This window comes from Phoca vitulina, unplaced genomic scaffold (genome assembly GCF_004348235.1).
Source record: "Phoca vitulina isolate PV1807 unplaced genomic scaffold, GSC_HSeal_1.0 scaffold16, whole genome shotgun sequence".
Classification (NCBI taxonomy): domain Eukaryota; kingdom Metazoa; phylum Chordata; class Mammalia; order Carnivora; family Phocidae; genus Phoca; species Phoca vitulina.
In genome coordinates, this window is record NW_022589719.1 from 27,354,778 (window position 1) to 27,368,106 (window position 13,329).

General features: G+C 48.4%; 1 protein-coding gene across 3 annotated transcripts in view; it reads left to right on the forward strand.

Annotated features, from left to right (window-relative positions):
* The window catches only part of LOC116638339 (syntaxin-3), a 53,628-nt gene that overhangs the window by 20,116 nt on the left and 20,183 nt on the right, over nucleotides 1–13,329 (forward strand). For all 3 annotated transcript variants that reach the window (XM_032414232.1, XM_032414231.1, XM_032414233.1), the window contains exon 2: nucleotides 5,229–5,312. In XM_032414232.1, coding sequence (XP_032270123.1) covers nucleotides 5,229–5,312 — 84 coding nt within the window. The remainder of the gene's footprint in view (nucleotides 1–5,228; nucleotides 5,313–13,329) is intronic.

Here is a 13,329-nt window from a genome sequence, read left to right on the forward strand (position 1 = left end):
CCCCCCCCCCCCCCCCCCCCCCCCCCCCCCCCCCCGCCCCGGCTACAATCCTTTAATACCCCGCTGTGGGACGTAAAGGACCAGATGTCCCTTCCTAGTCCCTTCCTATTCCGGACTGCTGGTGCCTTCCCCTCTGAGTATTTCCCTCACCCCGAAACATTCCCGAGAGCTCCCGGGCCTTCTGGCTTGTCCTGGGACCCTCTTGTCTTCCTGAGGCCTGGCCGCTGTGGCAAGGAGGGAATCGGTGATTTCTTCATTTGGGATGGCTCCCTTTTTCTTTCTTTGTTCCTCCCTTCTGTCTTGCTGCTCTGATTTGTATGATCGTTGAGGAATTGCCGATGATTTAAACTTACATTGCAGCCGTATTTTTTTTCTTTAACATTTTTAAATTGAAGTATAGTCGAAATGCAGAGTTATCTTAGTTTCAGGCGTACAACACAGTGATTTGACAACTCTATGTTAATGCAGAGTTCACCATGGCAAGTGTAGTTACCCTCTGTCACCTTACAGTGTTCTCACAGTATGGACCATATTCCCTGTGTCGTACCTTTCATCCCTGTGGCTTATTTATTTTATAACTGGAAGTTTGTACCTGGAAAGAGTGAGGGGATTTCTTTCTCTATCTCTGTTCTCTAGAAGGCATCCATTTGTTGAGGCCTGGGGTTTCCTGGCTAGCTAAGCTTGCTCGTTTGCTTGCTTACTTGCCTCCTTTTTTCTTCCTTTCTTTTTTGACATCAGGACTCTTTCTTCAAGTGAAATGTTACATTCAGCCCCGGTGTATAAAGCAGATAAAAGGGAAGCTGTGCAGATTTAAGAGTAGGGAAGGGCCCGCCTGCCTGACTCCCCCTCCCTGGCTTCCCTGGGCGCTTTGGGAGGCACATGTCGAGTGTCCTGGGGTTCCACAAAGCCGTACTGGAAAGGTAAGCTCCTTACTTGGTGAGAAAACCCAGGCTTAATGAGACAAGCAAGCGCCCAGCTGCTCTCCGTGGCTCCTGGTTACTCTGGGCGATAGGCTGCTTTGGGAAGGGGCGCTGGAATAACAAGGGCATCGGACAGACAACTCAGGCTTGAGCCTAGACTCTGCAAAGCAGAGGCTGGGAGACCCCGGGGAACTTAGAATGTCCATGACTTGCAGGTCCTCAACTGTGAAACATAGACGGGGCTCGCTGACAGGGCAAACGTGAAGCAGCTAGGGTGTCTGGTCGGGGCTCTACGGGGCAAATGTTTTTATTAAAGAAGCTAACGAGGGGGACCCAAGTCAAATAGACTAAGGTTGACAGAGAAGGCAGTTAGTGTGGAGTGAGAGGAATTAGAGCTTCGGCCCCTGCACGTTGTGCTCTGGGCCCCTGAACTCTCCCCACTCTGCAGAGAGGAGGTTGTGGTCACGGCTCCCTCTCGGGACTGTGGGGCCCATTTGGGTGGCAGGGATGGGTGACAGACTCAGCGCTGCCCCCGGCAGATCTCCCATCTCCTGGGGGGTTGTGGCCCGGGGGCAGCAGGAGGCTGGGCCTGGGGGAGGGGAAGGAAGTGGCCGGGCTCGTGGTTCTCAGAGTTTCTGCTGCGGCCCCATGTTGCAGTTCCTGCAACGTTTCTGTTACCACATGCCTTGATTCTTTGATAAAGATGCTGAAGTTCTTTTCTTGGCTGTGCTCAGTCATGTGGGCTGAAGAGAAAGGGTGCTGCGTGCTTTCCCTGCCCTTGGGCTCCCCGAGGCCTCAGCCCGGAGAGCCTGGCTGTGTCAGAAGGGATGAGGGGGTCTCTCTGGGATCAGTTAGATCCCCCAGTGCAGAAGCCTGGTGGGAGTCCCCATGTCTCGAGACTCCAGATAGATAACCCGTGATGACGGCCTCTAGCTTGGATTCTCTGATTGGACTAAAGCATGCGCTGTTGTCATTGATGTTGTTAATTTTTGCACAGCACAGTGCAAGAGACTCTGCATGGGAAGATGGGAATCAAGAAACCTGAGTGCTATCCCTGGCGGGTCCGAAACTCAGTGTTTGGCTGTGGGCCTTGATTTGCCCATCTCTCAGTGAGCCAATTTGATGATAGAATCTGTAAGGTTGCATTCAACTCTAAAAGTCCTGTATCTTTTTTTTTCCCTTTCCTATTTAAAGGTACTTAGATCCAGGTTAAAGCTATAGAGAAGTTGGCTAGATCTTCTATATGGCCGTGTTTTTGAGTTGTAACTACGTGCTGTCCATTGCCTGAGGAACTTAAAATATTATTGAATTCTCACAAAAGCATTGGTAGGCACTATTATTCCTATTTTGTAGATAAGGAAACTGAGGCTCAGACATGTTAAACCAGTTGTGTAAGGCTCTGCGACCGGTATATGATGAAGTGAGTTATGGAACCCAAATTGTCATGACGCTCTGGAGCCCATCTTACTGTCCTAGCCATTAGCGTGAGGACTTCCTAGAAGGAGGAGAACTCACTCTTTTAGACACCGTGTCTTTACGGCAAGGTGATAGGGAAACTGACATTTATTAGGCACTGGTGTGTGCCCAGTATTGTGCTAGAAACCTTCCGTATGTGGTGTCTTCCAGTGCCCATAAATGTCATAAGGTGTGTGGTAAATACAGCGAGTAAGTGGTAACAACAGGTCTTAGACCTAGGTTGTGAGTTTCCAGACTTCTCTTTTCCTGGTTCACACATTCTCTCACTGAAGATGGAGCAGGCTGCCCCCCTAGAGCCTGCTCCAAGCTAAGAGGTGACGTCTCGGATTGGGGGGCACCCTGTACAAATTCCAGGGGTCTCAGAGATTTATGTCATGACTGACAGCAAGGTGCCTGCCTTCCATGCTCCAGGACACAGCTGTTCCCAGCTTCCAGAAACTTCCCTCAGTCCATCTCAGGATGGTAGCTTCATCCCACTTCCAAGACGTCTGTAGAGAGGAAACTCAACAAACACTTGTTAACTCACCTTCCCAGAGGAAGACTGGGCCCCTGTTTTCCAGGGAGAGTCACAGAGATCCTTCCTGGGACATGGAGCTCTCTGGAGGCTGCCAAGAGGCCCATGTACTAATGACAGTTGATAAGAGGAGCGCCCTGTCTCCACTTTACTGCCGTCTCTGCGGAGGCTAGTCGTTCAGTCAGCTAAAATTGATTCCATTTCCCTTACATATCTAGCCCACGGTAAGTGCTTGGTGTGCACATGGAATGAGCGACAAGAGCCAATTCCTCCGAAACGGATTTTTTGAAACATTAGAAGAATACTGTTCAACTCATTGGAAGAGTGCTGGGAAGGTCGGTCTGTGGGACCTGCTGGAAGCTGAGGGGCGGCTTCGGGCTTCGGAAGAGTAGAGGCAAGGGTGGCTCTGCAAAACCAGCAGGTGTCTCTGTTGGGTGCTGCCGCCCGCTCCATTCACTTTGCAATTCAAATTCCTCAGGGAGCTTGGGTCCAGATTGATCCCCTTCACTGTCCCCACACAATTCTGGGAAGGTTATCTACACAAAGGAAGGTGTTCTGGGCAGGAGCTTACACTGAGAGTAGCTGTTAGAGTAGATAAGGCAACCCTGGCCCTCCAGGGGTTTATAGCCAGTGGGGGAAGATTGATAAGTAAAGGAATAATTAACAGTAGGCTGCGCTGGATGCTATGGAAGGTTTGCACAAAATGCATTGGGACCTTAGGGAGGTTTTAAATTTTGCAGGAGGGGGAAGGGTCAGGGAAGGCAGACAGAAGAGATGGTGTTGAGACTGAATTTTAAAGGCTAAGTAAAATTTTTCCAGCTGGTCCTTGTGTGACAGACAGTTAAGCAGATGAAAGAATGGAGTTGCAATTGTCTGGTCTGGAGAGTGCATCCTAGAGGGAGGAGCATGGGTGGGACGAGACCTTAATGGGGCCTCTGTGCTCTATTAGGCATTGGGACTTTTAATCTGAGGAGAGGGACAGAAGGAATGACTTTTTAGGAAGTCCATTTCGGGGGTTGTAGCACTGCCCTCAAATTCAGTTTCTTTGAATGTGGCTGTTAAGTTTGGGTTGCTGATGGTTCCACACAAGCCAGAGAATGACATGATGGGGGAGCCAGTCAGAACAGACTCTTCCCATCATGAGAGTCTCAAATTTCAGTGGGAATTCCCAGTAATTCCATCCTCTGTTGAAGATGGGGTTGTGTGTTGGGGGGAGGTTGGTGGCAGGCTTTCATGGCCTGTGGCATTGAGTGTTTGAGAGTGACACGTCTTGGTTTGGAAAGCCCACTGGATGTCATGGAGAAGCAGGTGTAGGGGATTTCCCGCTCCCCACCTTTACTCCCAAGAACCCATTCTCCCTCTGTGCTTAGAAATGGTCAGTGTGTCGTGCGGAGCTGGGGAGAATGTGGGAACAGCTCAGGCCCTGGATGCTGGGTGGGAATGAAGGACTTCCTTTAGTTAGCCATTTTGTGATTTTGCAGAGGAAGTGGAATGAGATCAAGAACCCTGGGGTCCCCAGGGGTTGCCGGGGGCTGAGGGGAGAGCTTCCTTTTCCTTATAAACATGAGGTCTGACAGAGAACAACACACAGTGCTGTTTTTTTGCAATAGGTGGTTTATGAAAACAGGAAGATCTTTGCTCCTACTGTGAGGATTGGAAGTGAGTGCTGGGGAGGAACTGAGGCTAGAAACTGTTCTAATATAGACCTCTGGTAGGGCAGATCACGCATTTGAACACTCTGGGGAAGGGGCTAGGAACATAGGGTCCAAATCCAAAAGACAGGCTAGAATCTGCCTGTCTCCACATTTTAGCTGTGTGACTTTGGCCAAGTTACTCAACCTCTCTGTCTTAGGTTCTCCAACTGGAATGAGTCATAATACTGCCCCCACCACCCCCAACATCAACAACAACAACAACAACAACAAAACTTAGCGTTCATTGAGTACTTACAGTATGCCAGGCACAGTGCAAACATGTTTTAGCTTCATTGTCTCATTTCTTAACCCCACCCCGTGAACTAGGTAGTGCACTGTCAGCATTTTACAGATGAGGAAACCCGGGCGCAGTGAGGTCAGGAGCTTGCCCATCCCTCCCCCCACCCCACCCCACCCCCCGCCAAAAGTCAGTAAGCGCTGCAGCTAGGTTCAAGGGCAGACAGTGTGAGGCTGGAGTTTGAGGCATTGCAGAGCTGTTCAGAGTTTTGAGGGAGATTATGTATGTATAATGCTTAATATAGATGTAGCTCCGGGTGAGCATTTGGTACCGTGAGCTGCGTCTTGTGTTCCGAGCCTCACGCTGCTCCTTTTTGTCTCTCACAGAAGCGGCTGACGCAGGATGATGATGCCGATGAGGTGGAGATTGCCATTGACAACACAGCGTTTATGGATGAGTTCTTTGCTGAGGTAGGAGACCTTCCTGCGGTTTGTTTTTTTTTCCCCTGGATGTACATAAGGAAACACAGCCTCTGTGTAAAGAATAAAACTTGGCTCTTTCAAGGGTAGCAGAGGACGGTCGGTCTTTTTCTGGGGTGGGGGCGGCCAGACCAAGAAGTTGCCTGGAGATTCTCTTCAATACATACTTGGGAGGGTCTGGATTTTTAATCTTACACTGAGAAAGTCAACAGAAGGTAAATTATATGTAAAGAGATGTTTTTAAAGTTTTATGCTACATGACAACATTTTAATGATACCCTTTCTTGCCTAAATTATGTGATTTCAATACAGAATCAACCGTGGGGGTCACAGTCATGAGTGTAAAAGAAAAAAAAAAAATTACGTTTTTAGGCCCGTGATTCAGATAGATCCGATTTGTTGTTTCCAAAAATTCAGGCCCTTTGACTTAATTCTAGTGATAACTGAAACACTAAGGAACCACCAGTTTATTTTTTTGGAAGTTCAACAGAGACAAAGATGGGTTGCCCCCATCTACAGACCCGCATAATCTTTGATCTGGAAGGTCCTTGTGGGGAGCGCCTCTGTTCGATGGTAAGTGGTGGAGAACAGTGTCGGGGGCTCAAATCTCAGCCCTGCTTCTGACCTGCGGTGGTTCCTTCACACGCTTGGTTTCCATATCTGTAAATGGGGACTGATACTGTAATTCCCCTTAGGGTTATTATGAAGATTTCATGGAATAATGTTTGTAAGGCATTCAGTGTAGCATCTGACACATATGTGCCTGATGGATGATCCTCCAAAACAAAGCATGGGGGTGCCTGGGTGGCTTAGTCGTTAAGCGTCTGCCTTTGGCTCAGGTCATGATCCCAGGGTCCTGGGATGGAGCCCCGCATCCGGCTCCCTTCTCTGTAGGAAGCCTGCTTCTCCCTCTCCCACTCCCCCTGCTTGTGTTCCCTCTCTGGCTGTCTCTCTCTCTGTCAAACAAATAAAATCTTTAAAAAAAAAAAAACCAAAAGCATGAAAAGTTCAGTCCTGAAAGTTTCTGCCATCATACTGTGTTTTTTCTTTTTTTTAAATTTAGGCTTTTTATTTTTTTGGAAAGAAGACAAGAAGCGCCACATTCTTTCCTGCAGGAAGAATGTGGGCACCTCCCATCTCTAGATCGTGGATGTGGAAAGTCGCCCTCTAGCTCTTGTCTAAATAGCTTGGCGGTTCATGGCAGGTCATCTGTGGGAGTCGTTAGCGGGTAGGAGCAAACTGCAGTGCGTGCTGGCCTGATTGGGAAGTTGGCTTGAACTTGCTCTGCAGTTCCCCACCCTCTCCCTGGGTGGGTCTGTCCTGGTTGAGGAGTCACCGTGAGACCCTAGAGCACTTGAGTTTTGTGAGTCCAGGGCTGTTTCAGGTGTGGATCTTGGAAGGAGAATGCCTTCTCAGGGGTAGGGAGGACCCTTGTAGGCACTGTAGCTTGTTCTGATCTTGCCCTGGATAAGCAGATATGTTAGAGAACTTCTTCCCTTAGATAAGGCAGCTTTGCCAGTAAGTGTGCTTTACCTCTTCTAAGCCAGTGCGAGGTAATAATAACCCTGAAGGGCAGTATCCCTTGTGAAGGGGGAAGATGGTGGGCCTGCATGACGTGGTCTCGGTTCATCCTCAAGCATTTCATAGCAGTTGATGTTGGTCCAGTCACTTAACGCCCCTGGCCTCTAATTCCTGCTCTGGAAATTGGGAATGTCAGCACTTACCTTTCAAGGTGGTTGTGAGGGTAACATGAGGATCACGCATCCAGAAAGCGTTCTCTAAACAGAAAAGTGCTGGCTGGATCATAGTCATTTTTGGAGCCTTAACAAGAAAGACCTCGAGGGCTGCTTTTCTTTTTTGCTTTCTCCTTGTCAGATGCTTTTCTGTCATTTAGGAAAAATAAACCCAAACCCTGTCATATTTAGGGTGGAGAAGGGGACTGCGCGGTGGGGTGGAGAGAGAATCATCTTCGGAATTAAGTTCCTTATCTGCTACTAACTGTGTGATCTCGGGCACATTCCTTGACTTCCCTCAGTCTCTGTGAGCTTGTCTGTGAAGTGGGGAGCAACATAGTCACCTCGCAGATTTGTTGGGGAGTAAAGGAGCTGACACTCAAAAAGTGCCTCGTGTGGGCTTAGGTAAATGTCACTCCCCTGCTTTCCATCTGACGGGGCCCCGGGAGGGTAATGCTGCAGTGGGGCAGAGGTGGAGGAGGGGGTGAGGGTGGCCACGGATGGTGGAAAGTGGCCACGCAGTCTCTGGCTCCCATGCGTCCTGGTCCGGATCTCAGCACTGCCCTGACCAGCGGTATAACTTTGGAAAAGTTGTTTCACTACCCTAAACCCCAGCTTCCTCTAAAGCAGGAACAGTGGTGTTACCTTCTGGATTTTATAAATACAAACCGAGAACGTATGTGGATGTACCTAGCACAGCACCTGACATACAGCAAGTATGTCTTCAGTCTGTTTGAGCTGTCCTCACTGTTCCATTCCTGATGTGTTTGGAATGTGGTCTGGAAATAGCCTTGAAAGTGGGATAAAGCACATGCCAGGTAATGGGGTTTGGGGAAACGGGGGGGCCCCCCATATGTGGCTGGGGAACACACCGAGTGCATCCTGCAGGAATATAGCTAAATAGGCACTCTTGCGATACACCTTGTTTTTGGACTTGTTCCAACAAGCTGGTCACCCACGGCTGTTTGTCGAGAACCGAGTGTGTGAATCACAACCCCGTCAGAAAGGTATGTGCAAGGTGCAGGTGAAGTCATGGGACCAGGACGTTTTCCAAAATGTGCACTGCACTGTAAAACTCAAATGGTTTCTCCAGCTTCTCAGCTGTTAGAGAAAAAAATTGGCCCTTGGGTCTCTAGGCCTTAGATGATTAAGCCAGGGGCTGGTAGATGATAAACCTCGGATTATTGTCTAATTTGTGCTTGTTTGTATTTTCTTTGCTGTGTTTGCTCAGTTGGCAGAGAGAACACATTTTCGAAGGAAGTGGACCTGCCTAGAAGGCAGAAACATTAGGGGCTTATTCTTCTATATTCATTCGTCCATTCAACAGAATACACATGTGCTTACTGTCTTCCACACAGTGTGTTAAGGGCTGGGGCTAACAACATTCTGTGTGACAGGGTCCTTTGCCCTCTGGGGGCTCTTTATGTGGTGAGTCACAATAATACAAATGTCAATAGGTCCTAGGGGAGCACAGCAGGGGAGAGAGGAAGGTGAGAGAAGCCCCTTCTTAACTAGAGCTGCCCCTCCGAATCACCTGGGGAGCCTTTTGTCCATCCACATGCCTCGTTCAGAGGGCCTGGAATGGCTTAGACTTTCAGATTTTTGGAATGATTCTTTTGCCTCTCCAGTTATGAACCGCTACAAAGTGACAGGGAGCCTTTGAAGGTGTTAAGCAAGGAAATGCTGGGATCAGAGTGTGTTTTAGGAAAAGTCATTCTGGTGGCAGTTCGTGGAGGGCGGGAAAGGCCAGCAATGGAAAGACTAGCCAATTGGCTGGTGCAGTAGCCTGTGGGAAAGAGGATGGGAACTCTGACCCGCATCTGGGACCCTGGCAGCGGCGTGGCGTATCATCTAGGGGTGCTTTTGAGTAACTGTGGCTTAAGCAATCAAGGTATGCAATCATTTCCCATGTGAAGAAGTCTGCATTGAGGGTGGTGCAGTGGGTTGGAGGAGGTGGGGCTCTAGGTCAGTATCTCTGTGATCCTCTTGGCTTTTCCCTTGGGATTGGGAGATAGAGTCTGTTCTGATTACCTGTTGCCATATGACAAATCACCCCAACAGTTAGGGTGTCAAAACAACCATTTTGTAATGCCGACAGATTCTGTGGATTAGGAATTCAGGCGCAGGGAACAGTGGAGGTGGGTGATTTTTTGCTCCACAATTTCTGGGGACTTCGTTGGGAGGACTTGGACAGCTGGACACTGGAACCTTATAGAGACTTCTTTATTCAAACGTCTGTTGACTTAGGGGCAATCTCCGTAGAGACCATCAGTTGGAGCGCCTCTACCTGACCTGTTTCTGTGGCTTGGGTTTCTTAGCCTGGCCAACTCAGGATCATCGGGGTGTTACATGGAAGCTCAGGGCTCCAACGCAAGGTTCCAGCTCTGGAAGACATATGGCACATCCCTTCTGTACTCTGATGTCAGAGCAGTCACAGGCCTGCCAGGTTCACAAGATCAGTGCATAGATACCCCCTCTCAGTGGGAGGACCATTAAAGAATCGGTGCCATGTTTTAAGACTTCCAGAGCCACAGCTCCATATGACACCAGCGTGTGTGACCATCGCAAGAAGTCAGAAAGGGGGAAGCCAGAGAAGTCCTCAGATCCTTTTATCAGGCGAGAAAACCTCCCCAGTCCTCCAAGTTAACTTCCCTTTGTGGCCCATTGACCAACAGTGGATCACGTGGTCACAGCCACTCAGCTGGGAGGGACACCGGGGAAGTGAGTACTTTGCAAAGGGACAGCGTTGCCAGGATTGACATAGAGCTGATCCTGATTCATCGCCTGGGGCTGACAACATTGCTGCCCAAACAAAATCAGAGTTCTGTTCACAAGAAAGGGCAGGGGCCAGGGGATGGCTGTTTGGTGCATCAAAGTGCTCGTCACGGATGGTGAGCAAATATGTTTAAAAAATGCTTCATACTCTTTTTGTCCCATGGGGAATTAAAATATACATGAACTTATTAAAGGCTCTGAGATGTCCCGTAATAAAGAAACCTGCTTAACTTGCTTATCTGAGCATTTATTTTTTCACAGAGCGCTTTCTGACGTGTAACTTCTATTAGCAAGGGTGAATGAGGACATTTCAGAAAATGCTATTATAAAGTTTTTCGTTTTTTTTTTTTTTTTTTTTGCGGGGTTGGGGGAAGTGTTTTATTTTTTTAAAGATTTTATTTATTTATTTGAGAGAGAGAGACAGAGAGAGTGAGAGAGAGCACAAGAGGGGGTAGAGGCAGAGGGAGAAGCAGACTCCCCACTGAGCAGGGAGCCCCATGCGGGACTCGATCCCGGGACTCCGGGATCATGACTTGAGCTGAAGGCAGTCGCCTAACCAACTGAGCCACCCAGGTGCCCCAGGGGGAAGTGTTTTAAGAAAAAAATCTGTGAGACTGTTTGGCAGTTCCACTGGTGTATGAAGCTTACTTATCTCCCGAAGTTACTTGTATTCACTTATTTACTCAGTCAACAGACGTAGACCGAGTGACGCCCTGAGCTCGGCCAATGATGGCTGTGAGGTAGTGCAACTGGAGAGAGGTCCCTGAGTCAGGGCGGGGACAGGCGAGAGTGCAGGGCTGTGGCGCCTCGCAGGGCGGAGTGATGCCTACTTAGAGGAACTGGAAGCAGAGGCACTTCTGCGGAGGCTTGAGTTTTGTTAAAACTAAGAACCTCGGAATGAATGTAACACGGAAACCTCAGCATCGAGTCAAAGCTAGCAGGTTAAGGATTCTTTAGTTCCTTCTTCAGGTGGAATATTCGGGTGAGTCGGTGAGCTGGGCAGTGCCTTGCCCTCTCCCGTCACGTGCCCGTTTGCTCTCAGGTCCGTCCCCTGCCCTTTCTGGCCTCCGCTCCGTACTGCAGGGCACTCATTTCCCAGGTTCCCTTGCCTGCCGGCTTTGGTGTGTCTGACCCGGGGAGCACTGGCAGAAGACCCGAGGAGGAGGGAAGAGGCCGTGGTTTTCCTCCCCAGACATGTCTCCTCTATGGCCTCCAAGGGTTCTGCTGGGTCATTCCACCATGCTCTGGCTCCCGTCACAGGGGGCATGGCCCTTGGGCTCTGGTGACCCTGCTGTTGGGAATTTCCAGAGTGCCTCACCATCCTCTGTTTGGCTTCTTGGCTCTTCCATCCTGGAGGAAAGGATCCCTGCACTCTGTTATTTCAGCTAAAATAACTTTTGTTTCCCTGACCAAATCTTGAGTGATGCAAAACCCGAATGTACTTAATTGATTTGAGATTATTATCTAAGAATACTAGTTTTCATTGGTCAGTATAACTCTGAGATTGCTCCTTTCTTTTCATTCATGAAAGGGGAGTTCCACTGGTTTATCACTAGTCTTGATAAAACCCCTGACAGACTTGACTTCTGCTGCTTGGACTGAGACCTCTCTGTTCCTTCTAGTCAGTGTGTGTTTTCCAAAGCAAAGAAGCAAACAAATCAAAGAGGACTTGACTGAGAATGTGTAACACGGACTATTTTGGATTCTCCTCGTTTTGGGGAATAGTCAAGGTGTATGAACTGTGAAAAGGAGTCATTTTTTTGACCCTTACAGTCCCATTACTTTGCCACAGTAACGGGGTGGCATATAATAAATATGCAGGAATTAATTAATGTCTAACTAGAGTTACAGAGTATGTGGCAGCTTAGGGGCGGCAGAGACTCGTTAAGTAGAATGGACAAAGCCTCCCACCCTACCGCACGGCAACCCACCACTTCTCCAAAGTAGGACTTCCTCTGCTTCCCATTATCTAATTAGATTCCACTGGCTACTTCGGTCCAGAAGGAGGAGGCCATCCATGCCTTGAAAATAACTCCCTCCTTTTAGTTAGACGGTGGTGATTAGTATAATCTGGTAATCATAATGGGTTCCCTGAGGCAACACCCAACGTGAAGAGTGATTGACCTGCTGTCGGTCCTGATTTCCTTGGGTGGCTGCTGACAGCATCACAGGGCATTTTTTTAACGTTGGGGATTGCTGGGCGGTGTAGATGAATGTGCTTGTGAAGGTAAGCAGAGCACCTGGCACATAATAGACGGGCAGTAATTGCTGGCTGTTCCTGGATTTCTCATCATCGTTTCATTTTGTGAGCATGTACTTCTCGTTAAGTGTTTGACATGCATTATCTCATCTAATCCCCACAAAAACTCTAAAGTGGGAAATATGAAAATCCTCGTTTCACAGAGAAGAGAACCAGGGCTGGGTGTGTGTGGGGGTGAGTGGATCATTCAAGATCATAAAACTGCTGGGACATGAAGCTGAAAGTTGAGCCTGGCCTGTTTGATTCATAACATTTTCTTTTTCGTTTCTTTTTTTTATTAACATATAATGTATTATTTGTTTTGGGGGTACAGGTCTGTGATTCATCAGCCTTACACAATTCACAGCGCTCACCATAGCACTTACCCTCCCCAGTGTCCATCAGATTCTTAACATTTTCTGAACTGTACTGTCTGAATGGCCACATTACCGACAAGTCATTGAAAAATACATTTTATTATTTTATTATTTTATTTTATTTTAAAGATTTATTTATTTGACAGAGAGAGGAGGGGCAGAGGGAGAGAATCTTTAAGCAGACTCCCCACTGAGTGCAGAGGCTGACGTGGGGCTCAATCTCGTGACCCTATGATCATGACATGAGCTGAAATCAAGAGTCGGATGCTTAGTGAAGCTACTAGGTGCCCCAAAAAATACATTTTGAAAAGTAGCAGACAGTAAGCATTGAGGATGTACCGGCTGCAAGTTTAGCATATGGTGATTAAAAAAATACAACTTTCAGATTGGTTCTTCCAATCAGCATGATTCTCGAGCACTCTTGGTGTATGCAGCTGTCTGTAGGGAGCCTTGGTTAGAGGAGGAAGGACTAGGCACATGATCTCAGCAAACGGCAACTGAGCCAGTCCTCACGGAAGAGGGAGTGGAACGCGAGCATTAACGTGTCACAGGCTGAATACCCAGGGACGTGGGAGAGAAGACCGAGGAGCCTCCCGTCAGCGGTTCTTGCACCTTTGTACCTGGTTCAGGAGACAGAATTTGGTGTCTAACAGATGCCCGGTTTTGCCTCTTTCTGCAGCATGGCCTGGAGCGAGTTCCTGTCCTGTGAGCCACCGTATTCTCAGGCACAAAAAAGGAGCTAATGAGGACGACCTCACAGAAGTGTCAGCTTGTTTCTGACACGCGTATTTGTTAATTCAGTTCTTAAATATATTCTTGTATAAGGTAATGTCAGGATATTTAGAACAACCCCCAACAAACACAAATGGCCCCTGAGCTTTTAG